The sequence below is a fragment of the Clupea harengus genome, chromosome 8, assembly GCF_900700415.2.
Source record: "Clupea harengus chromosome 8, Ch_v2.0.2, whole genome shotgun sequence".
Lineage (NCBI taxonomy): Eukaryota > Metazoa > Chordata > Actinopteri > Clupeiformes > Clupeidae > Clupea > Clupea harengus.
This window is the reverse complement of record NC_045159.1, coordinates 1,104,402-1,129,775: the sequence shown is the minus strand read 5'-3', so window position 1 is coordinate 1,129,775 and position 25,374 is coordinate 1,104,402. Positions and strand designations below refer to the sequence as shown.

Genomic DNA, 25,374 nt, shown 5'->3' with positions numbered 1-25,374 from the left:
CCAGGTAGAGATAGAAGGGGGGGGGGGGGGGGGGGGGGGGGCAGATTGGGAGGGGAAAAACAAGTGGTAAATGTACATAGCATATACGGGGTAAATGTACACAGCATACATATGGTACATGTACATAATACATCATATGGTATATACATGATACATACAAAACAGCTTAGTGGGTATACAGTGTGCTCATAGGGTTACTGTTCCTAGGGTAAGTAGAGTAGGAATAGAAAAACATGTCGATGGTGGCAATTATATACATTGCAGGAAAATGAGTAGAGTAGAGTATGGGGTAGAATAAGTGTATGACAGTATGGTGGGGATGGGTACACGTGGGCCAAGGGTTTCTACAAGTTGATCGGGTGGAGAGACAACAGCAGCATCCCACAGTGAAGATAGTCTAGACGAGGAGGGGAAGAAAGAGACCAAGTGAGTGGGTAGAGCTCGGCTGCCAATATGCATAGATGTACTTGATGGATGTGGTGATGAGGAGCAATGTTTCCACATCCATCAGCATTTGCGAGCAAAGGTCACGCTATAAGAGAGATAAGAATGTTGTTAGTAGACACCAATTTGATAAACAGATAAGGAGATAAATGTAGGTAAGCAATTAACAGTAGATAATATGGCCACTTTATCAGTATCAATATAAGCATTTGCAATAGGATAGAAGGAGATGGAGAGAGAGAGGCTGCCTGGCCAGGTGTATGGGAATTTTATTTGCATTTAGTTTTGATTAATTATGTTTAGTTATGGTTGACTGACATGGTGCATGCAGATTTTAGTTGGGATAGCAAGGGTGGCAGGATACACAACAGTGCCCAACTGGCTGGTGACAGCCGCAACACACGCCGTATGCTGTACCCGAGATCCATAAGAGCACTCCTTCACGGTACAACATGCGCTGTCTGTAGCCCAGTTTTATTGATTTTGGGGATTTTATATGTGTTAAGTTGTGAGGAGTTATGTTGACTGGCTTGGTGCATGGGGAGTTTTATCCATGAGATAAGGTACAAAACAATACATGTCTAATAACATCTTTCTGAGCCACATGCAATTACTTTGGTGAGGATTTCGATGATCGATTTTGATAATCCAAGATCGACGTGTCAAGTGTGTGGGAGTGGTAAAATGTCAAATCATTTTTTGGGCTGAAATGATTTCACTGAGGACTCTCGTACAAGAATCATGAGTTTTAAACTGAGCACCTCTTAATATACCGTGGTGTACTACATCCACGTTTGTGTGTTGTAGTGGCAGAAACATTGATACATCTCAATTAAATATGCAAGGAGATCCTATTGCAGTTAGTTTAAAGATATTGGGGACTGAAGACATGCATAGCTAAGGTCTCAGAGGTGTTTTGTTAACTCCTCTCTCTGACTCCAATGGGACAGAGATTTATTGGAGCATGTTCCTAGTCACAGACTGCAAATTATCACTTCTATGAGGTTCTATGAGTGTATAAATGCCTTCTGTTATTATTCAGAAAATGAAAAAACGGAAAAAATGTGCAAAAGCTGCATTGCCCAATACAACATAAATCATGAGTGCTCTCTCATTCAATATCTGTCCTATATCTCACATTAAGGTGTCCAAACTATACATACATGTAAACACTACATAACTAACTGCTTTTTGGTAAATCTCTAAGGAACTCAAAAGGTGTGACATTTCCCAGTAGTATTTAAAATACCAGTTGCAAACTCATTTCCAAGTCCTGTACTTGGCAATTAGAATACGGTTAGAGTAGTCTGGGAATACATGTAGATTAGTGTTATTCACTAGCAGTGAAGACACCCATTTACGTTAAAATATATTTTATTGGCATGCAAGAGTTTTGCCATCACTCCTGACAACCAGTATGGAAAATAGCCTCCTCCTACACCTCATTTAATTGCTGTGGCACAAAAGGTAAAGGTAAATGAATTAAAAACATCCAAAACACATTTTCTGATTAAATATTAAGTACCTGTATTGTTAAACCTTCTGAGTACAATTTTACCTTCACATATAAAAAGGCCAAATATAAAAATGAGGTTGTTTGAAGTATACAATTCTGGTGCAGCTAGTCCAAATATTACATCTAGAGTCAAGTTGGCAATTATCTAAAGTAGTGACCAGTAGCGCTGTAAGTGGGAACAGGAATATTGTGTCATTTAATTCTCCTCCATCCAACATCCAACATATCATTATCTTCTTGTCCAAGGTGTGGTTTGGCAGTGAATTTCAAAAACATACACATACACATAAAAACATACTAAGTAAAAATTGCACTTTTGTATGTATTTATACTTGGCTTATAAATGTTGGAGTAAACTCCATTACACCATCAAAAGTCCTAACCTTCAGATTTCATTTTTGTTGGTGACATAGGTTGCTTTGAAACGGAACTCATAGGGGGAGGCGTCAGCCGCATCACCTTTCTCTTGCTCAGGGGGAAATGTGTGGGATCACTGCTAAGTACTCTCGTACATGAATTACTCCACTCAGTCCATAAGTGCTGATGTAATAGAAAACCAGCAGCATATTTCTGTCTCCTCCTGTCATTGTCTGTCACTCGTCACTTTGTCTGGCAGCAGGCGATTCTCAAAGTCCAGAGATGACCATTCCGGTCTGTCACTGAAAGCTACCATGCAAGGATTACAATAACAGACAGTTGGACCTGAGTCATACGCACAGATTCACCACGCTCAAAAGACCCTCTATGTGCGCAGCCTGGCACGGGGGCCAACGCCTGCATTTCCCTGCTTTCCTGACTTGTGTCTTTGTTAAATGGTTTTCTCCACTCTGCCTTTCCTCGTTAGACCGCTTAAGACGGAGCAGCAATGGTATGCAGAAGCTTTTTAGCCCGTTGGACAATAGAAGGTAAAAACATGATAAGGCAAGGACTTTCTTAGGCCATCATCCAAAAAACTAAAAGGCAATTAGTGGACATCAGAGAGGCTAAATCACCAATAGCACTTCATTGAGAGTGAGGGGAGAGTAGACCCACTGATTTAGCTCAAGTAGGCCTACACAGCAGCCTCCTTGGAACAGCATGGATTCTCACAATTGTGAATGAAGTGGAATGTCTCCGCACCACTAGCAGGAAAAACAAGGCCATCGCCAGGGTAAACAGAAGAATGTTATTCAAGTGACATCCCTCGACCAGAGGCTTGTGGCGGATGCTGAGATAACTTGTTTACTATGAGAAGAAAACAACCTGGTCTACTCAGACCGTTCTCTCTAACCATTACCTCACAGATGTTGCTTGGTCTCTTGTGCTCTTTGTGGAATAAATTAACATCGACAGAGATTTATAAGAGATGATTTAACGTGTGGATGTTTTCAGTGGAACACCACAAATATGCCAGCTAAATCCAAATTCACTGGGGGAGAATTAACCTTTTATTCCGTTAGGTTGGAAATACTGGGGTATCCCATTAATCTCCATATACCTAATATTAGTAGTGTCGATTAACACAGACAACGATTTCCCTGTACCCAGATCAGATAAGAAAAGCTGTTAAATCACATACATAAAGAGCAGAACTGTGCAGGAATCTGAACAAACGTAAAAGTAACATAAAACACGGTAAGTAGTCAAGATGCATTCTATTTTCTTTCAGAAATGAATACTTCTCCAGAGAGAAGAACATGTGGTTAGACATGCATCCTACTCAGGAAATGCCATAGACGGAGCCCATGTGGATGTTTCAGCACAGGCCTGGAGTCACAAGTGCTCATTTCTGGCTTTATGCATGTACTGATAAGCAGCCACTGTAAGCCAGTCCCATGTTAGTATGTTTTGAATTCTTTCCAAAGCAGAGAGAGTTGTTACTGTCTGTGCTAATCGACACTATGGTTTGGATGCTGTGCTCAGCTATGCATGAGAGAGCGCACAGGTGAGTAAGAATGGAAATGGCTGAGAGAAAAGATACACATGATTGGCAGAGAAGCTTCATCTTGGGGTCGATGGCTTCATCAGAGAAGAGCTGTTTAAAATCTATTATCCGATTACTCACGAAAACATAATACATGAGAAGAATATACCCAGAAACCCTCTAAGGGTGTTGAGGCTTACATTCCTGATTTTAAGCTTAGAGGCGTGTCCAAATGCACACTGGACTTAGTAGCATGGGGTCATTCTGAAAGGCACATGGCTGTCAGCTTTTCTCATTAGCCCAAATACCCAAAAGCTAGGGCTAAAACATGGCAACATCATGGAACAATGGCCCAGTTAGATCTCTGCAAAAATGCAACTGGCCAGCTAGAAGGCATTTTGTCTGGGTATGGAGTGTGAATTGACTTAATGTTTGGAAGATGGCTATAATGCAAATTACTTCACTTTGGCACTGGGTTTAAGGCAAAACAAGAATTCCACAGGACACTGTCTCAACAAAACAAAATCAATCTTCAGAGAGGGAGAGGTGGATCAAAGGAAAAAAGGCATAAGAAGTTCAGCAAGTTCCAGGCACATCTGGAGCCCTATGCGGTTCGGTCTAGTGGTACGAGTTTGGTTTGGTGCACGGAGAGGCTTTTTTTTTTCCATCATGTCCACCTTAACCCTCCAGTCTTTTTCCGGTCGAAATGGACAGACACACATACACATCAATGACATCATCATCCTTCCATCCGTTACACACACTCCTCCGTTCCTTACACGAACATCAGATCACTCACACAGCAGTCATAACAGCACACACTTCTTGGTGTTCTTCTTGGTCACTGGGTAGAGCACGGCCCTGACCGCCTCGGCAAACACTTCTCTGACCCCCTCCTGGAGAAGAGCAGAGCACTCCATGTACTTCACCGCCCCGATGTGCCTGGCCAGTGCGCTGCCCTGTTGCGGGGTGGTGGGGGCCAGACCCTGCTCCTTCAGCTTTTCCACCGCTTCGCGGTCTGAGCGCAGATCACGCTTGGTGCCCACCAGCAGCACGGGCACCCCGGGACAGTGGTGAGACACCTCGGGGTGCCACTTGTGCCGAACGTTGGCGTGGGACGAGGGGCTTCCGATGGAGAAGCAGATGATGAAGACGTGCGTCTGTGGGTAGGAGAGCGTGCGGAGCCGGTCGTATTCCTCTTGGCCTGCGGTGTCCCACAGGTTGAGGCTGACCGCTCGGCCGTCCACGCTGGCTTGTGTGCTGTAGTTGTCAAACACAGTGGGGATGTACTCCTCTGGGAAGGCATTTGTTGTGTAGGAGATAAGAAGGCATGTTTTGCCCACTGCGCCGTCACCCACCACCACACACTTTATGGTCTGCATAATGCCGTCATCCAAGGGTGACGCTGCCTAAGGCACCTGAAAGTAAGGACAAGCTGTTAAATCATCTGTAATGCTCCCTAAACAAGTCAACAAGTTAGTGTTGTTGACACCATTACTTTGGTGTAAGTTCAAGTTACTACAGAAATGACAATACCAAAAAAAGACATGATAAGAAAGAAATTATAAATAGTCCACTGACTTTACAAAACATCTTTACAAAATGATTCAAACAGCTATAGCCAAATATATACGTAATCCAGGTAGCATTTAGAAACCTAACAATCCAAGCTGCAACACTGCCTGTACGAAAAGAACATAGCAGTGACAATATCTTGGGTCAGATTCAACGCAGGACCTTAGAGTCTAAAAAATTTTCAGTTACCCAACTTATGCTCACATACAACCATCCCGCTATGTTCCAAAGATAGTGACATCACAACTGGCCAGATGGCAATTAGGTCAACAGCTAACAAAATCATACTGTGTAGCTATCTGACTTTATTCATTTTGAATCAAGCTTACCATAACTTGTAGGTAACTTCTAGTGTAGACGTAAGTATAGTGGTAGATAGAATCTGAATCACAAATAGGCAGACAATTAGTTAACAATCATCTGACATATCACAAACCACTTGAACCTTACAGTGGCAACTGTATCTGAGAGAAAAGAAAAAAAGACTGTGCCCAGCCAAAAACATAAGCAAATCACAGCTCGCTAAGTGGTTAGGGAGGTGGCGTAGCTATCGCGCTAACTTAACAAGCTATCTGACCAAGTAACGTCGCGAATACTGGAACTTTAACAACATTGAGCACTTAATTAGACTTTGTAAATAGAGCCAAGCGTTGGTTAGTTGTGTTCAATAAACTCTGTTCGCAAAAATTGTATACCGAATTATTGTTACGTTGAGGTAAGCTAGCTCGCTATGATTAACGTTACTTCCCAACAATGAACATCATAGCAGCTAACTTACCATAAATCTTTAGGAGTTGCAGTACATAGTTAACTCGGTGATGTGAAGAAAAACTATTCTCGGTTGTCGCTTATATTTCCTAAAGACATTAGATAGCTATACTAGCACTGAAGCTGGCATAATCGTAACTATTAGCAAGGATCCTCTGCTGGGAAGTTTGTGTGGAACACCCAAAGAGGATGCGAGCTAGCTAACGGTAGGCTAACTAATTAGCTCTTTGCTTGCTGAGTGTTATGGCTATCCGAGTACACTCACAACTTCAAATTAATGCTACTGACGAATGCAAACATTCGCATAATATAGTAAAGTAATCCAATAACCTCAAAACAAAAAGTTAAAAAACAGCTGGATAAAGAACACAAATCAACTCACCGCCTTTCACAGGAATCGCGCCCTCCCTCGATATCAGAAATATAGTTACATCCGGGGAACTCCTTCAGAACACACCCATTCACAATGGATTCTGGAAAATGTAGTTTCAACAATACATCCAGAAACCTTGAAACCGGGGATAGGAGGGTTGAAATTTGGGTGAGAACTGTTTTTGTCCAGAGCATCAAATAGAGGGGGAGTGGATCGCTTTTACCCGTGTGGTAGACTACCACTGATATAGTGCTAGACAGCTGATTATTCCATAGTTGTCCCTTTAACTGGTTAGCAGGTCTGGTTCGAAAGGAAATAGACAGGAGGCTTAATAACTGGACTGAGTTGAAGTACATTTTTTGGTCCATTATAATCCCCAAGGGATGTTTTGTGGATGTGGCTCAGTAATTCATATTAATAATCATATAAGAAACATTCTCTGAGTATCTGACTACTGGTGAGCTGGTGCACCCTGGCCCAGTGAGATTAGTTCAGTTGCTCCAAATTAACCACAATTCCACTGACTCTTTTCGCACTCTACTTGATCACATGGGTTTGGGGAGGGTAAGAGCAGTAGGCCTAATGCACTGATGCTAAATAGGTACTAATACATGCATTTTTGACCGATTAGTGTTTGTGACCATCCTGTTTGATACACAGGGTAAACTAAACCTGTTGCCGTTTATTAATGAAGAAGTTGTTTGTTTGTGAATGCACAAGATTTGCTTGTGTAAGCTAAAGGCCATAATGGTTAGCTCTCAGCGGTGGGTTTAATAATTCTCCAGGTTAGGAGTCGAGTTGCACACCACACCACCTAAAGTTGATTAATCCTGATCACATTTCCACAAATTGTTGTTACTGATAACAGCACTGAGCAAAATCCAAATAGTAAAACAAATCAATTTGTACCAAAGTCCATGTTCCGGATAACAGGATCTGGAGGTACTCCAGGGGTTTTGTTTAGTTGCTTTGTGAAATATCCGGCTTAAGATATCGAAGTTTTGAATTGTTTATCTTGCAAATCCTGCAAATTTCAAGAATTACGATCCCGTTCTCTGCAAATAAACTGTTAAAGACATGACAACCCTTATACTCAGTCTCCATGAAAGTGTAACCAAGTTGGCATTTTCTGTCTAGTGTCACAAGCTTCAGACATCTTTCAGAAAAGGTCAGTCAATCGGTACCACACATTCAAACGCTCATTTTCTGCTCACACTGCTGTTTCATCTGCACGTGTACATGTGCGTGTCTATATTATTGCGAAAAAACTGAAAGGTCTGGAGCCAAGAGTAAAATTTTTCAAGTTTAATAACCATTTTGGTCAAATATGTCAAAATAATTGTAGGAATACATTTAGTTTATGCTTTTTGAAGGCAATCTCTTCAGTACGGTCTTCATTTGCAAAATGTAACTGTACATCAAGATGCAACACTTCCAACAACAAACTTCTCAGCCACCTTCTTTATTCCCTTCTATCAGGTTCCCCACCCAGTTTGACAGGCTTTCCTCTCTCCTCCCTATCTCTTCCGCCATCTCAAACTTTCTCAAACTTCCTGAGTGTTACTACTTTCTGATCTTTTGTAACTGTTCCATAAAACTCAACTCAATGGCTCAACGCCTCTCACTTCAAAGTCAAGGCTGGGAACACACCCAGTGTGTTCCATATATTTCTCTCTCTCACTCACTCAACTCTCAGTTAACAAGACATGTTGTCTCTTCTCATTTACATAGTTAATTACTGTAAATCTTTCACCACACATATATTCCAGATTATTGTTTTTTGTACGTGACCTTTTAGTTTTCATCTGAAATGTTGTCCTTTTGATTTAATAAACATTGCAATTAACATAATAACAACACTCTTGCATTGTTTTTACAATTAGAAATTGAGAAAAAAAAATATTTTCAATTTGTGAACACCATGCACACACACATACAAATAAACAAGGCCATGTCAACGATTTCGAAGTCAGTGGGAGGTAGTGTTGATCACCAAGTCCTCAAGTAAAATGAGGAAAGCATTAAACTTTCTAAACGACACGTGTCTGAATCTGACAGGGTTCTCAATCTGAGATTTGTATGGTTCGAGGGCAGCTTTTGGTGTTTAAGGGCACAATACTCCTGACCTTTACGTAAACAACATTTTCCTCAGCAAAGCACATCTTTCTTACTGGTTCAGTCTGTTAATCAGATGAGAATAAAATGGTGAAGCACACACCCTCTTAGTTTCACATCTTCCGGGTCTGCGAGATGTCCCGGGCAGGCACAGGCAAGGGAATGCGGGATCCCGAGTCCTTTGTGGGGGTTGAGCTGCGGCTGTCCCGTTTGGCTGCAGTAGCAGCCGTGATGACTGCAGAACGCAGCGCCCGGGCCGTGATAAACATGGAGCTCTGAAGCATGCGAGGTAGGCAGTGCCCATGAGCAACGGCCATCGGGGTCGCCTGGGGTCTGGACACGGCCGTGGGAGAGCCACCCGACGCCACCATGTCACTGGTGCTCAAGCTCTGCTTTTCTCTCGCCGTCTTGTCTTCTGTCGTACACTTTGGTTTGCCCTTTTTGTCTTTTTTGCTATTTTTCTTCTCCTCCTTCTCCTTGTTCTTCTTTTCTCTCTCTTTATCCTTTTCTTTTTTCTCCCGCTGCTTGTCTTTCTTGTCGACCGTTCTCTCCTTGCTCTTCTCTCTGTCAGGTTTTGCCCTCCCCAGGAGACGGCGCAGTGGGTTCGCCTTTTTGCCTATATCCTCTGGCTCAGTCTTCTGAGTAGCACAAAGGGGACTTGACTGGATGCTTGCTTGACCGGTGGTCTTATTACCCTGGGTGATTCCACATCTCCTGGGAAGGCTTCTTCTCTGGGTTCCGCTCACAGCTGCTGGGACCATCCCAGGTGCCTGTGCTGGTCTCGCCCCCTGTGCCTCCTCCTTCTCCCTCCACTGTGAGCACCTGCTGCTGAGGGGTGGTGTTCTGGGTGGAGGCAGGGTCAGGCTCCTATAGGAGCACAGGCCTCTCACCAGAGTGTGAGTCTCCCCTACTCTGGGGCACGGACATTCCACGGCCTGAGCCGCTTGGGCCTGAAGCCGTGGCCTGATGTGGGAAGAGGCTGGTGTGGCCTTGCCCCTTGAGGAGGGTCTCTGTTCGCCTGTGGCAGACTGGGCTGCTGTGGTCTGCATCGTCCTGGATGACAGCATTGGCGATCCATGCTTGGCCTTCTGCTTGGGCTTCTGTAGCGAGTCTGCCTCGGCCTCCTCTAAGATCTGTTCGGCGAAGCTGCTTAAGGCAGGCCGTGGCTGGGAGCCTGAGCTTGCGCCTCCTCGGGCGCGGCGGTGGAAGGTGTGGCACAGGCCCTTCATCAGAGTCGCCTCCAGGGTAGCGGCCAGCTCGTTTGCGTCCGTTTGCGTTTCACTGCCCCCCCACTGGGCCTCCAGGGCAGTGCAGGAGGCGATGGAGCGCCGTTTCCCGGCTTGGGCCTTTGCCCTCACTATCTCCGCGAGTTCCCGCTCTGCACGCCTCTCCTCTTGCTGTTCGCGCATCTTGTTCTCCTGTGAGTGGCGACAGTAAAAAAAACAAAAAAAAGAGCCAAGTGAAAACAGCGTTTTACTTGTGTTAATACTTGTGTTGAGAATGATCACATCAGTTTTGCAGATCAGGAGAAGCACCCTGAGTACTGTCACAGTAATAAAAACCTGAACAAACATAACACAAATATGCACACACACCCGCACCCACATACACATGAAGACACGCACACAAAAGACACAAAAACGTGCACACAAATAAAAACAACCCAAAACACACTTTTTAATCTTTGTATTGTTTACCTGCACAGATCTGTGAAAGCGCAGTTGGAAGGAATGGAAAATGCTGCAGGCCTCCTCAAGTTTAAAAGTAACTTCATCCTCACAAAAGAATTCCAACAGGGTTTGCCGGGCACTGAGCATAGCTTTCACTTCTTCCTCAGCCTCCTTCAGCCTCTGTTCCGCACACTGCAACCAGAGGGAAGAGGACAGTCTTAGCTGAGAACCAACACATTCAACACCTGGCATAGCACTGCTGGGGCCTTGTGCGGAGGTAATGGGAGCACAACCGGCTAATAACACCAAGGGCACTTATTTCCTCTGGGTGACGACGTAGTTACATTTTATTGCTAGATAGATAGCATGCTTGTGAAAGCCAGACAGGGTCCTCTGGATTTTTTCCTACTGGCAAATTGAACCCCAGTTATTGCCTCCACAATAAAGCATGTACCGCCCTGACTCCAAAGAGCCAGGCTGATTGGTACGGCAGTCAGAGTGCATATTCAACTGTAGTTATGGCACTGTTGGTGTGTTTTGTGAGGGTATATATTGGAGTAGTGATTTAAGTACCTGGAAAAAAAGTTCATGCTGCTGCTTTAAATCAGCCTCAACCTGAGCAGCATCTTGCAGAGCAGCAGTCCGTTTCTGCAACTGGGAGAGATCCTCTGTCACTACATCTTGAGACAGTCTGGTGGAAAAGATAGAAGCATTACAAACACACAAACACACCCACTCACACAGTATGTAGAGCTGTCTACCATATCCATATCTCTGCTGACCTGGCAGCTGATTCAACATGGCTGATCTTGTGTTGAAATGAGGGTAAGCATGGATCTTTCTTTACGGCTTCCTGAAACAAACAAGAACAACAATCATCAATTTACACCATTACAACACAGACGTGTGATGCAAGCCATTTCAGGAACAGCAGATTTAGATAAATGCACAGTTGCAGTGGCTGAGAAAATGATCATACTTTCGACATATGTAGCAGTTATGTCACGCTATTGATCTACGTATAAAAGAAACACCATTCAGAATGCAAAAGCAAGACAGATTTTTGCACAGAGAGTTACAACATATGGATGTGGTGATCTTGTTTATACAACATGCTTGTATTTATGCCGACAAAGGAACCATTTTACCATGGCTACGAAGTGCAACAGGTTCATTCCTGGTTTGTTGGTTTTGGTCTCAGCCAGCTTGACAAGTGAAACGATATGGAACCCAGCAGCATTCCCGGCATAACCTCCCTATCAATGGCAAAAGAAATAAGATAATTAGAAAGCCAGCACAATTAGGCATACGCAGGTTTTTCACCTTTAAATTACTTGGGCAAACTGAATTACAGTAATGGAAAATTGGGGGTGATCTATGGACTCACGGCGTTGATGTAATTTCCAGCTTTGAGAACCAGTCGTAGAATAGAGTGCAACTCAACACAGTTTATCAACTCTGAGAGAGAGAGAGAGAGAGAGAGAAAGAAAGAAAGAAAGAAAGAAAGAAAGAAAGAAAGAAAGAGAGAGAAGAGATAACAAAACATCAATGTCTGTCTGCAACATAAGTCCTCAAAATGTCACTGACAGTAAACATCAGAATACAGAAGAGAAGTCCATGACCCTGAGACTTTTAAATGTCATTTAATCCACAGTTGCTTACTGACCTTTCGCTGCTTTCACCAAACACTGGGCTGAAAAGCACACAGAGCTGACGGCAGGCTCAAAGTCTTCTTTCAGAATCATAGCCTCAAGACGCAGTCGTAAGCTGTATGGGAGAGTAAGTATTAGAATGTGGGGGGAACAGACAGACAGCATAGCAATACATCTTCACTGGTACGCCAATGGAGGTGAATCCACAAAGGCATGGTTAAAATCATAAGAATTATGGAGACAGAGAGGCATGCACATTAAAAGATGCTCATTGATTGGCCCTAGGCTCTCATAACTTGTTTGGTGCATTAACTATTGAGGTTCAAAATGAGGACACCAGACAAGCTATGACTGATCCACCACATTGAAGGAAACTGTAAAACTGGATTTTCTGCTTAACTGTTCTTTGAAATTTTCTCTAACAGAAGCAAGTAGTACATGAGTAACATGACATTATATAACCAATCACTTGAGGCAGATGACATAGCCAACATTCTGCAGTACCTGGGAACCTCGGTCAGAAGTAGCATGAACAGATCTGGCAGCTCCAGCTGACTGGGATGTCCTTGAAAGGCCCTTAAACGTTTTTCCTAAACACAAGCACACAGTTCTCTTTAAACAACACGCATCACATTACCTCAAAATGTCACTCATCACCCAAAAATTGTAACCTACCCACTGGATACTTGGCAGCATACTTAAACAAAAATACGACAGAACACCTCACGTTGGTCAAGGCATGAGAGGAAGGATATGGGATGGGACATCCACACAGTCACGTACCTCCTCTGTGTCAGGCAGCAGCTTGCAGAGCTCATTTAGATTCTCACTGCTATATCGCTGACCCCGGCCTTGTCTCACATCCTCTATGATCTCCTGCACAGACCTTAAGGCCAGGGAGGAAGACACACCATCAACACTTAGTCCTGAATTATGCAAGACAATATCACAAGCTAGAGGAAAAGGGGTCTGCTAGCCCGACAAACCTTTTGAAATGTCGCAGAAATATCCCAATATTCAAGCTGCGTTTTCCATCCAGGATAGATACCTACAAAGACACCCAGATGAAGAGATAAAGGGACACAGGAGGAACAAACAATAGAAATTGAAGTTAATACCAGAACCCTATTTTGAGCTGCACAATTGTGGTCATTGTAAAAAACACAAAGCTGTTATCAGTATATCTCCATTCATATTTAGCTCTCAGTCTTTCTCATAGCTTACTGACCCGCACGGGTGTGTTCTGGGAGGTTGTGAGGGCCTTGGGGTTGCCAATCCTGACCCTGTTCCCCTTCCCTATGGGAAAGCTCATCTTCTGTCCAAAGAGTTCATCCAGGGAGGACATGTCGATGCGGAACTCATCCGAACCTGTCCACACGCTCCTGCGTCCCATCACCCGTTCCCTCGGGATCTGGTCCCAGTTCAGCTTCCGTAGTTTGGGACATCTCGGGGAATCGAGGGGAGATGATGATAGGAAAGATGGCAGGGGAGGTGGGGGAGGAGGAGGAGGAGGAGGATGCTGTAGGGGAGGAAGAACTGGCCTCTGATCCATTGTATTTCTTCTGGATTCAGACACTGTAGAAGCTGGAAATAAACAGATAGGCCTGATGTCCCGTCTTTATCCTTTGGCCTAGGGTCCACCCCACTCTCAGCAGACAGCTGAAACCTGCCTGGTCCAATTTTCTGGATGTCTAGGATCAAATGAATGACATTTTGACCTTAATTTTACAGTCTTCATGCATCTGTTTTAACAACAGAACTGATGTGATACAGTCACAAGTCACCTGAGGCAAATTTGTAAACAAGTATTATGCCAATGCACGTAGGCATAGACCTTTGCGATCATGAACATGAAATTGATGTTAACCAGTGAGACAAAAGATGACAATAGCTTTCCCGATTTCACTAAACTGGATACTACTGTTAAAATTATTATTGTTAACACAGGGGTGTTTTCCATCAATATATAGATCTGTTTATAGCCCTCTGATAAAGAATTCCTAAACAAACCCTTTGGCTATGAACTTCCAAACGCCCCGCAAGCGTCACGCACTTACGATCATTCACAAAGAGTTGTGCTGGGTATTTTTTTCTAACGCATCAACCGTGGCAATGTGACGGTCCCTTAAACTATAACATTCAGACTAAGAATTTCATGGCATATTCACTTTTTAGCTGACATACAAACGCTAAACTCCTACAACCCAAATTCAGAGTGAAGCAGACTGTAATCAATTGTTGAGAAACTTGTGCAACAGTTCACTAGACGGGGAGACAAAACGCTCTGCACTATCAAAATGTTGAAATTAATTGTCAGTCGCAGGTACAGCCAAATAATATGTACCGACAGTAGTAGCCTATATACTTTTTTTTCCCAGTTTCTAACTTTACGTTATCATCACCACATTTTAGATACACAAAAAAACAAACTTACACTGTGTTCGCGGGCATCGAATGAATGATTCGGCTTACAAAGCCATGTGGATAGGGGAAAATGGGTTTCGGCAAAGAAGCCATCATCCCTGCTCCCAACAGTACTTCAACATACGTTGATTCCGTTAACTACTGTCTGCCTGTAGGCTGTGAGGCAGTGACGCCTGTCTGTAACCCAACTTCCCCGCCCTCAGTACCATGCATGGAGTTTAATCCCTGATCGAAATGTCCAAGGGACGAAAACAATCAATTTCAATCAATATCTAACGTTCGCCAATTACAGAAAAGACACATGATCATTCCTTATCTAACACTGAAAAAAAAACCGATCTATAGAAATGCAGCATTCTTATTCACAGAGTTGGCTACTGTATGTTCTGAAGTCACAGGCCTACTTGCGATGGAGAGAAATGTGTAAATCACTTCATTCCATTAGGCTACTCTACATCGTTCATAGGGCAACGTGTGCCAAAAAAGAAAGAAAGTATGCAAGTACTGAAAGTTTTGCAGATGTGTTATTTGAACCAAGTATCCCATCACTATCTTACTTAATTGCTTTCGTTGTGCCAGAGCTGCATAACAAGCAAGAGCAACGTAGGTAACAATTTGAGAGGCTACAGACAACGAAACCAAAACCTGCTTAATTAAGTTCCGGTTTCACCCAAAAATCCACAATCAGTGTGAAATTGTAAATCGTGGAGCACAGATTAGCTGGATGAAGCATAATCTTTACTTGTTTCCATATGTAAGAAGGACTACAACGCAAAAATATCTTCACTCATGCAAGTTTCACACAGACTCAAATTTGTCGTTCTTACCATTCTAAAACATTCACAGGTGTGAGTGCGTGTGCGCGAGCCCGCGACCGACTGAGAGAAAGAGAGAGCGAGAGAGCGAAAGGGTGGTAAAGAGCGACTTCCAGGAAATACCAGGGGATTAGAATAAAACAATGAATGAAGTAATGTGCAGAGTGCTACAGAGCGCTACAACAACACTCAACTCAGATCCTGACATGTACACACTAACGCATAGTTTCATATAATCGAATTATTATATATTACATGTAGTTTCATTCATATAAAGAGAGAAGGGGGGGGGGGGGGGGTATTAAAGGTTTTGCTTTAATGACAGATACTGTCTACGTGAATACTGGGCCGTCACGAAGTAATTACAAGCATTCACTGAACAGCTCTCGATCACTGTGTGAACTGTGACTTCATTCATCAAATGATGATCAAAAAGGCCAATTAATCAATCAGCCACCTTGAGCAACAGCTGAAGCAAAAGGTCTATGAAAGGAATGGGCTCTATCAGCTTTTTAGAGTTCTGTTTGTTTTGTTAAAGAAATCATTATGGCATGGGTGCTTTTTGGACTCAGTGTCAGTGACGCGAATGTGTCTGTTTTTGATGTGCTTAAGGTAGATTAGGTTGAACATATCAGCTATGCTATGAGGGAGGACTGTAGTTAGTTTGGATACAGCACCAACATTTTGTGAAAGTATTTGTGAAAGTATTTCTAAGAGTCTAGGTACTGCCCCCATGCCATTTCAGAGTGCAGGAAACACAATGGTCTGGTTTCCTTCCTAACATTCCTAACACCCTAGAATGCACTATAGTACTTACACTGAAGTGGATACATTTACACACAGCAAAAAGGCACAAATACACACACACAGACACACAAGACAATTTGTCCTAGAAATATTTTGCTGTTGTGTCTTTGCTTACTTTTCGGAAAACATTATAATAAATAAAGCAGGTGAGTTCTGACGTTGTGTACAGTGACTCCAGCTTTCCTGACAGAACTATAATCAGCTTGACAATGGGCATCATACAAAAGGAAAGAGTGTTTCCTGGCCAGTGCTAAACAGCAGATGATGAATTTGGAAATGAATAACAAAAGATTTATCTGCAGTCATAAAGAGAAAATATGAGATATAGGATCACCTTACATTTGAAAAACTTTTATTGATTTGACTACAGGATATAGGGGAGGGGGGAAACACTTTAGATCATTAATGCCCAAGATTCAGGGTTTAAAATGTTGTGAGCTGCTTGACGTATTTGGACTGAACAATATTTTAAATTCATAATGCTCATTCTAACAAAGATCCAAAATCCAAACTGGTGAGGATAACCTACCTTGATGATAAACCATACATTCTACCCAAGCTACTGGTGTACATTAATACATTATACACTTGCAAAACAAGTTCGATGGAGAGTGCAGCAAACAGTACCCTCCTGTGGTTTAACAAGGCATTACGCTTTTAAGGAAGTTCACAACGAATATATTCTTGACACATTATTATGTGACCTGTCATGACGGTTTCCTTCTCCCTCAGGCATACCGGCATTGTAGCATTATTTTGTGCAAATCTCCTGTATGCTGTGTAGGCCATATAGAGCTCATAGTAGAAAAGGTTACAAGGGTATCCTCATTGGAAACACACACACACACACACATATAATTAATAATTGTCAGGTTTTAATGGCACACACGACACAATGGAACACACACATGTGCACATATGGAGGCGACACAGGACACACACACACGCAGGCCTGAGGTCGCGGTGAATTTATTCTCTGCCTTTTCCCATCCTGGACCGTCCTTCCTCCAGGACCCCCCAGGAGCAGTGGGCAGCTTGTAAGCGCCCAGGGACCAAGTGAAGTGAAGTGAACTGTCCATCTTTGGTCAGGGATGGACATGTGTTCTGTTCTTTTGCATGTTTTTCTGTTGGGGTTCTTAGTGGAGGAAACCCCTTGTGAACACGGGGAGAACATGCAAACTCCACACAGAAAGGTCCAGGAGATAGCCCACCTGAGCACTGAAGGTCTGGGGAGGACCTGCCCCCCAGAGCCAACAGCGCCCCATGCGGGAATCGAACCCATGACCTTCTTGCTGAGAGGCAGCAGACACACACACACACACACACTAACACGCACACAAACACACGCACACGCACACACATACACGCACATTCCATCTCCAACTTTGCATGTTGAACAACCGTATAGATCACCTAGACATGCACATGATCACATGACTGTACCTGTTCTGTAACATTTTTAACATACATGCTAATCAGAAACATCTAGAGCATCAGTGTGTTTTTGTTTTTAACAATGCCTTTTTCAACAATGGGAATGTATACTAAGAACCGTCAAATATGGTACCCCTCTGCTGGTATAAGTCCACTATAAACTGCCCTTTTTTAAACCAGACTAGTCACCTCCGGGTATTATTTTGAAAGAGCAAGTAAGAAAGAAATGCCAGCTCAAGTCTCAACTGGGTCAGATTAGACAGGCATTCCTACACACTGATGCGTAGAAGGGCACTCTCATAAATAATGAATTCAAAATGATTAATTATTAACAGTAAAAAATGTTAACTGTAAAAATAATTATTTATTAACAGTGCTGTCTTGAGTGTCACTGTACTGGTAACATCTTCACGATTCAAAAACCTCTCATTGTTACTACTTATGGCATCTGTTTTCTTTCAGAGAGAGAGAGAGAGAGAGAGAGAGAGAGAGAGAGAGAGATGCTCCAAAGCATGTTTAGGACGGTTTTTTATGTTTGGGATTGTTGGGATCTTAAAAGTATGTGTGTTCTTACCGTAAGAGGGATTCAGAATGTATCTATGCATCATCAGAGATTCAAACTAGTTCTTGGAATATCTTTTGTGAATGCCCTAGACTAGAGGCTCAGTCTTCTGTTTAGTTTGCATATCTTAAATACAGTATGGCTATCTTATATGTACTGTGCAGCACTGCATATTCACTCCTCGTACAAACTGTTTTACCTTCCAAATAAATGTATTTGATGTGTGTTTAAAGTTGTCAGAGGTGGATGGTTAAAGAGTCATAAGACTTAATCTGTCATAAGACAGAAGACATGGTGTGACGTCTAAGCACAGACTGCACATTGCGTGCTTCAGATGGCCTACATACCTCTTCAGATGTATACTTCTCTGAAATGGATTTCACAATGGGGAGGCAGGGCTGCATTCTAGTATCTGGCAACACTGGATTCTCTCTGTGCGGTAAGAAAAAAATGCATTCCCCTTCACCATGCTACCTCCCCCAAGATACACACACACATACACACACGTTTTAAACCAGTTTCTCACCTGAGGAGGTCTTTCATCATTGCTATCAGATGTTTTGCTGTCAACCACTGTGTAAGGGGGGGGGGGGGGGGGGGGAACAGGTTGACCAAGATGCCAAGGATGCATGGGGAAGGGGTGTCATCAGCCTGATAAATGTTCACTTGTCTTTGACCCTCAATCAGAAACTAGCTCTAGGAAAGTCTCTCTCTCCAGTCAGCAAAAACCCCAGTGATTACTGCAGCATCTGGAGGGAAGAGACGACTCCCACAAGCTCATGATTACACTCAACAACAGGGTAAGACACGCTAGCTGTGTATACTGTAGATATGGGCCTACTGACAGCTTCTTAATCATTGCTATTAATTCAGGATAATGTTTGCATGTTTATATGTACGTGTACGTTGTAGCCTGTTTGCAGTGTCTGCAGACTTTGTAAAGTTGTGGAGCCTGTAAGTACAGTCTAATTACCTAGCCACATTGTTGTGGTATTATACACAACTATCCCTGGGCAACTTCACTGTAATCATAAAATTGTCGCTAAGTGTGTACAGAAATAGCTGCACTATAAAGCTGATGGGTGTATTGTGTTAGTAATGATTAGTTATAGGCTTTCTGTCGATTAGTTAGTTGGCTTCATGTTCTTTTAACTTAATTTGTTGTTTATCTTATTGTGACACATGCATACAGAGAGAGAGAGAGAGAGAGAGAGAGAGATAGAGTGAGAGTGAGAGTGATGCTCCAAAGCTATTTAGGGCGTTTTTTTATGTTTGGGATTGTTGGGATCTTAAAAGTATGTGTGTTCTTTTCTGTTCTGCTTGTGTGAACCCAACACCAACAGACCGGAAGACCAAGAGTTGAAGAAAACTTCTGGCAATAGATTCAGTTGTCTTTTGCCAAAACCAACCCTAAGAACTTATAGTTCTGTGTGGAAAGCAATTCTTTGGGGCTGAAGAGCTCTAAGAAGATAGATGCATAAAATATAATGCAAAATGTGTACAGTAGCATGAGTATGAGTAGTAGTTTATCAGGTAAAATGTCAACATTAGTCTTTTATTTCTGTTCCTATTGTCTCTTTGATACAGGTTTAGCAGAGGAATTGAATCAACCATGACATCAAAGGGTGCGTTTACTCACCGTCAATTGTCATTGTTACGAACTGCATGGTCGTCAGTCTGACTTTCAGTGACAATCTATGATTGTGCAGTGAGTAGTTTTTGTTGTAAAAAAAAACTGAAAGGCTTCTACACCTAAAGTAAAACTACAGTTATGATAGAGAACTGTTGGGGGAACATTTTCATTAAGTCCAGGAGCATTTCATTTTTTTTTGTCAACAAAAAACACTTATTACTCAAAACTGGAATAAAGATGAATTATGGAATTAATCAGAATGTAATGAATACACTGTATGTAGTATTCACATAATCTTTATGATTAAAATGTTCATTTTGTATGACTTAGCTGGAACATTTAGAAAAGCTCTACTTTGGTATTCAAGCTATTTTACTAGTATGGACATCCCAGTTACCCTCTCTTTTACACAACAATACTTCTGTGCACTATAGATTTACCCTTAAAGAATGAACACCATTTTTCAATCTATTTGCAATAATTTGGCTGATCTATTTAAAGCTATACTTTTCAGTTTGAATACCACTGTGGTGACTTTCCTATATCTTAAATTATTGTGTGTGTATGTGTGTGTGAGTGTGTGTGTGAGAGAGAGAGAGAGAGAAAGAGAAAAGAGAGAGAAAGAGAAAAGAGAGAGAGAGAGATTGTGCAACAGGCCCATTGTTAGGCTATTGAGGACATTTTGTGATCTGTGTACTGTGTGTTGCAGACATAGATAGAGAGGACGTGTTTCTGACGACCAAAGTGCGGACATCACTGAAATCAGATGTCTGCTGGATCCAAAAACGCTTAGAAAAAGAAGCAGAGGAGAGACCTAAGCTTCGGTAATTAGAAGCTAGACTAGTAACCATCTTGTCTAATATGAAACAGTGAAACACAATTGCCTACTCACTTTGTGCTTCTAAGGACTTCAGAATGGCAACAAATAAATCTGCTTTATTCTCTCCCTCTCTATCTATCTATCTATTTATCAATCTGTCTATCCATCGATTTATCTATCTGTGAAAAACAACTCAGCCCAACACTTGACAGAAAAAACTCAGAAATGAATTCTGCAGAAATCTCCAGCAGCAACAGCAAGTGAGTCCTGGCAGGTGTTAAACTCTAACAGGTGTTTAACTCTGGGTGACATTTAGTGGCATTAGTTGCCAGGCGCTTAACTCTGTGTGATATTTAGTTAGTTGCCTAAAAGAAAATACTTGTCAACAAATATCCAAGGAATGTGGAAGACCCATGCACAGTACATCCTTCATGGGCATACAACACATTGCTCACATTCTGCTCTTCGTGCAGACGTTGTGCAGAGCAAAATGCAGGTGTTCACCGGCCTTAAAATATGATCTGTCCACTGTTACAAACACTTGACCTTTACATTGTTGCTACACCTCTCTTTCTATCTCTGTCAGCGGTGAGAGCCCCAAACCTGTCAAACCTCATTTGGGACACAACAATTCCTATGTTCTTTCCACACTCAAGAGGTTTGAGTAAGTATCTTAACTTCCCGGGCAAGAGTAAACGTGGTGCAAAGAGCAAGCTTACATGTTAAGGTCTTTCTGGCTGATCACATGTCTCCTGGCAGGTCTCCCGAGGAGCCTAGTACCTCTCCAGGCAAGAGTAACCCCTCATATTATGCTAAAAGGTACAGTGATCCTAGTCATACAGCATCAGGAGTAGTAAGACGTCATAATCCAATGAAATGAATCAATTCATTTGTGATTCTCATTTGTTCTTTCACACCCTTCACCTTTCTGTCTCCTATTTGTGTGTTTATGTGGATACAGGGTGATTGTCACAGATGACAACGAGGCTAAGAATGTGTCAGATGATACCACTCTGGCAAAGAGGTGACATTTAAACACACAACACATTACAAGAGATAGTGACCCGTTCATGGGCAAATCTGTTTGGAAAACAAAATGAATTCTTATGACTCCATGCAGCCATTGATTATGAATCTGCTGTTGTCTTTTGCAGCTCAAACGCATCTGTTGATGCAGTAGTTGAGGCCGATGTAAAGACCCCTGAAGCTGTAAGCAATGGAGCTGCAGCTGAATCACTTGTAAAGGAAAAACCTCTTGTCCCGACGCCTGTAGAGATACTGACCCCAGATACTGCCACGCCTGCTGAGACAGTTCCAGGTACTGCCACGCCTGCTGAGACAGCTCCAGGAGTTTCTGCTGTCGCACCTGGAGAGACAGCCTCAGAAGTTCCAACAACCACACTTACAGAGGTCACTCCAGAGGTTCCTGCAGTCACACCTGTACAGACAGCTCCAGAAGTTCCTGAAGTTCCTGCAGTCACCCCTATAGAGACAGCTCCTGAAGTTCCTATAGTTACAGCGGTGAATGCAGCTCCTGATGTTCTTGAAGTTCCTGTAGAAGCAGCCCTTGATGTTCCTGCAGTCACACCTATGGATGCAGATCCTGAGGTTCCTGTCATTACAGCTGTGGATGCAGGCCTTGAAGTTATTGCAGTCACCCCTGTAGAGACAGTCCCTGAAGTTCCTGCAGTCACAGCTGTGAATGTAGCTCCTGAAGTTCCTGTAGTCGCAGCTGTGGATGCAGCTCCCGAAGTTCCTGTAGCCACATCAGTAGAGACAGCTCCTGAAGTTCCTGTAATTACAGCTGTGGATGCAGGCCTTGAAGTTCCTGCAGTCACCCCTGTAGAGACAGCTCCTGAAGTTCCTGCAGTCACACCTGTAGATGCAGCTCCTGAGGTTCCTGCAGTCACAGCTGAGGATGTAGCTCCTGAGGTTCCTGTAGTCGCAGCTGTGAATGTAGCTCCTGAGGTTCCTGTAGTCGCAGCTGTGAATGTAGCTTCTGAAGTTCCTGTAGTCGCAGCTGTGGATGTAGCTTTTGAAGTTCCTGTAGTCGCAGCTGTGGATGTAGCTTCTGAAGTTCCTGTAGTCGCAGCTGTGGATGTAGCTTCTGAAGTTCCTGTAGCCACATCGGTAGAGACAGCTCCTGAAGTTCCTGCAGTCACACCTGTAGATGAGGCTCCAGAGGTTCCTGCAGTCACAGCTGTGGATGAGGCTCCTGAAGTTCCTGCAGTCACAGCTGTGGATGAGGCTCCTGAAGTTCCTGCAGTCACAGCTGTGGATGAGGCTCCTGAAGTTCCTGCAGTCACAGCTGTGGATGAGGCTCCTGAAGTTCTCGAAGTTCATGTGGAAGCAGCCCCTCAAGTTTCTGCAGTCACTCCTGTTGAAGCAGCTCCTGAAGTTCTTAAAGTATCTGTGGAGGTTGCCCCTGAAGTTCCTCCAGTCACACTTGCAGAGGTCAATCCTGAAGTTTCTGAAGTCACATCTGTAGATGCAGCTGGGGAGGTTCCTACCGAGGCCGAAACACCTCGAATTGCACCTGCTGAGGTAGTAGCGGAAACACCTGAAGTTTCTCCTGTGGAGGTTCTGGCCACAGCTGCTGATACACCTGCAGCTGCAGTTATAGAGGCAGTAGTTGAAACACCTGTAGTTGCAACTGTAGAGACAGTAGACAAAACTTTTGAAGAAGCACCTGAAGAGACAACAGTTGAATCACCTGCAGTTACGCTGGCAGATGCCGAGGCCAAAATACTGGAAGTTAAATCTACCAAGGAGGTAGCTGAAACACATGATTCTGAATCCGTTGAGGCAGTGGTTGAAGTGGTGGCATCTACAGAGTCAGCAGCCAAAACAACCGAAGAAGCAGTTGAAGAGGCAGAAGCTATAACTTCTGAGGTAGCACCTGTAGAGTCAGTAGCTGAAACATCTGAACCTGCACCTTTTGAGGTAGTACCTGAAACCACCGCAACAGTGGAGACAGTGGACAAAACATCTGAGGCTGTACCTCTAGAGATTGTGGCACCTGTAGAAGAAGTCGCCCCAACACCTGAAGCTGTTTCTGTGGATGCTGTTGTTACATCTGCTGAGGTTGCTGAGATATCTGTTGAACCTGTTTTGGAACCACCTGAGCAAGAACCAGAAGCACTCATAACCCCCGCAGAGCAACCTGTTGTAGAAACAGCTTTAAATCAAGAAAATATCATCGAATTGTCCGAGGCTTTGTAAGTAATCAAGATATGAAGGAACATATACAGTATATGTCACAAGTTAAAAACATTAGATGAACTAGAGATTTTCTAAATGAAGTAGATTTACAAAGATGTTCACTAATGCAATCATTGGGTTAAAGATTAACTTCCCATTGTGATTGAAGAAAGAAAATTATTTTTTTTCAGGGATGAGGCATACTCACCAGATGAACAACCTAAAGTTGAAGAGACGCTAACAATGTGAGTATGCACTGAAATATGAAATATGGTCTAGGGGTTATATGACTGTAGAAGCTGCTATCAGGATGATGTCACGAGTAACCTGGCCTCTCTTTTGCTTGTAATATGCCACGTTGCCGTTTTAGTCATTTAAATGTTTAATTTTGTGGACATTACATTTATATTTATTGTCAAAAAGTATATTTTTCTCGACTCAAGATTATAACATACGTTTGTATAGTCTGTCTTTGTCAGTCCATGTGTGCCTTTGTATTACAGTATAACACGCCCATCTGTCTGCACACATTGTAACGAGCTAATTGATGGCGATGTCAGAATCATCGTCGACACCCCAGCAATCTGCTGCCATCCGGAGTGCTTCAAGGTAATGAGATTATGCTTTGTGACAGATGCTGTGATGATGTGTTTTAAGGAGGGGGGGGGGGGGGGGGGGGGGGGGTTGATGTGTTTTTATGGGCAGAATTTGTTGCTATAATATGAGCCACAAGACCTCTGAAAAGTATATACTGAAGAATGCACTACGTAGCTTGAAATTCACCACAGTTTAGAGACTGTGTTATGTCAAGGAATGTACTGTAGTTAATGTCATAATGTGATTAGTGATGCACACAAGTCTTTCCAGAACAAATTGCAAAAGCATTCCATTTCCATTCATGTTTTATATCAAGGTTTGAAAGTAAGTCAAGGTGAAAACAAACATCTAGGCAACTCCCGAATGATGGCTGATAATGATGCATGTCACTGAAACTATTTATTGAATGTCAATTGGACTAACAGTTTGTTTGTTTGACTCTCTTCAGTGTGGGAGATGCCAGAAGAATTTGGCTGATCTGAAGTCCTCAATGTTTATTCATGAAGAAGCCATTATCTGTGAAGAATGCTTTGATGCAATCTTTCACATCAGCTAACCAAGCACTAAATAATTTGTCATATCTCAGGTCATATCCGAAACCAATGAGCCAGTCAGGGATTGTGTAAACCAAACAGCTGCTGAACACTTCCTGAGTATCAGGCAAAAAAAAACTTTTTGCTTAGCCATTTTTTAAATTTTATTATAATACTTATTTTTCATGTATTTGTTGTATGTAATATGTAAACATAATGTGTTTGTTCATATATAATGACATCAGTTTAAACTAATTTTGTCACAGCAAGGCAAAAAGCAATGGGTATTATATGAATCATATGTAACATGTAATATGTAAGAGGTTCCTTCACTTACGCATGTAGATCTTACACCAAGTGGCACCAGTAACTACTAATCAAAGTTACACATATAAACAGGAACACAGAAAAGCCATGTCCCTTCTTACATAAGCACATGATTCATACAAAGTAATTATTAATACAAGGCACTTGATTCATATATTCTTAAATCATTAACAGTGCTTGGAAATGATCTCCATCAGCATTTGGC

The 25,374-nt window shown here is 42.7% G+C and overlaps 2 protein-coding genes across 3 annotated transcripts; both read right to left on the bottom strand.

Annotated features, from left to right (window-relative positions):
* Nucleotides 1–1,800: 1,800 nt before the first annotated feature.
* On the bottom strand, nucleotides 1,801–6,676 carry rhogc (ras homolog gene family, member Gc). Its single transcript, XM_012819613.3, has 3 exons — nucleotides 6,589–6,676; nucleotides 5,768–5,820; nucleotides 1,801–5,281 (listed from the first exon to the last, which is right to left on the bottom strand). Exon 3 carries the CDS (start codon nucleotides 5,243–5,245, stop codon nucleotides 4,670–4,672), a length of 576 nt encoding a protein of 191 aa, XP_012675067.1. The 5' UTR covers nucleotides 5,246–5,281; nucleotides 5,768–5,820; nucleotides 6,589–6,676; the 3' UTR covers nucleotides 1,801–4,669.
* Nucleotides 6,677–7,884: 1,208 nt separating this feature from the next.
* Nucleotides 7,885–14,694, bottom strand: LOC105893174 (FH2 domain-containing protein 1-like). 2 transcript variants are annotated; one of them, XM_031571402.2, is made up of 12 exons: nucleotides 14,451–14,694; nucleotides 13,245–13,707; nucleotides 13,003–13,064; nucleotides 12,800–12,902; nucleotides 12,521–12,606; nucleotides 12,031–12,131; nucleotides 11,752–11,822; nucleotides 11,513–11,620; nucleotides 11,147–11,217; nucleotides 10,938–11,055; nucleotides 10,392–10,556; nucleotides 7,885–10,112 (listed from the first exon to the last, which is right to left on the bottom strand). In XM_031571402.2, the coding sequence occupies exons 2-12, from the start codon at nucleotides 13,566–13,568 to the stop codon at nucleotides 8,808–8,810; spliced, it is 2,514 nt and encodes an 837-aa protein (XP_031427262.1). In that variant the 5' UTR covers nucleotides 13,569–13,707; nucleotides 14,451–14,694; the 3' UTR covers nucleotides 7,885–8,807. The 2 variants fall into 2 exon arrangements, with proteins under 2 accessions (XP_031427262.1, XP_031427264.1); XM_031571404.2 differs by lacking the exons at nucleotides 12,800–12,902; nucleotides 13,003–13,064; nucleotides 13,245–13,707; nucleotides 14,451–14,694 and adding an exon at nucleotides 12,692–12,756 and having other exon boundaries at nucleotides 7,886–10,112.
* Between the last annotated feature and the right edge of the window lie 10,680 nt (nucleotides 14,695–25,374).

Coding starts and splice junctions, on each gene's coding strand:
- rhogc (XM_012819613.3), bottom strand. CDS start 5,245: ATGCAGACCATAAAGTGTGTGGTGGTGGGTGACGGCGCAGTGGGCAAA.
- LOC105893174 (XM_031571402.2), bottom strand. CDS start 13,568: ATGGATCAGAGGCCAGTTCTTCCTCCCCTACAGCATCCTCCTCCTCCT. Junction 11,218..11,512: donor TGTTGCACTTCGTAGCCATG/GTAAAATGGTTC, acceptor TGTTTGTTTCAG/GAAGCCGTAAAGAAAGATCC. Junction 10,557..10,937: donor AGCATGAACTTTTTTTCCAG/GTACTTAAATCA, acceptor CTCTGGTTGCAG/TGTGCGGAACAGAGGCTGAA.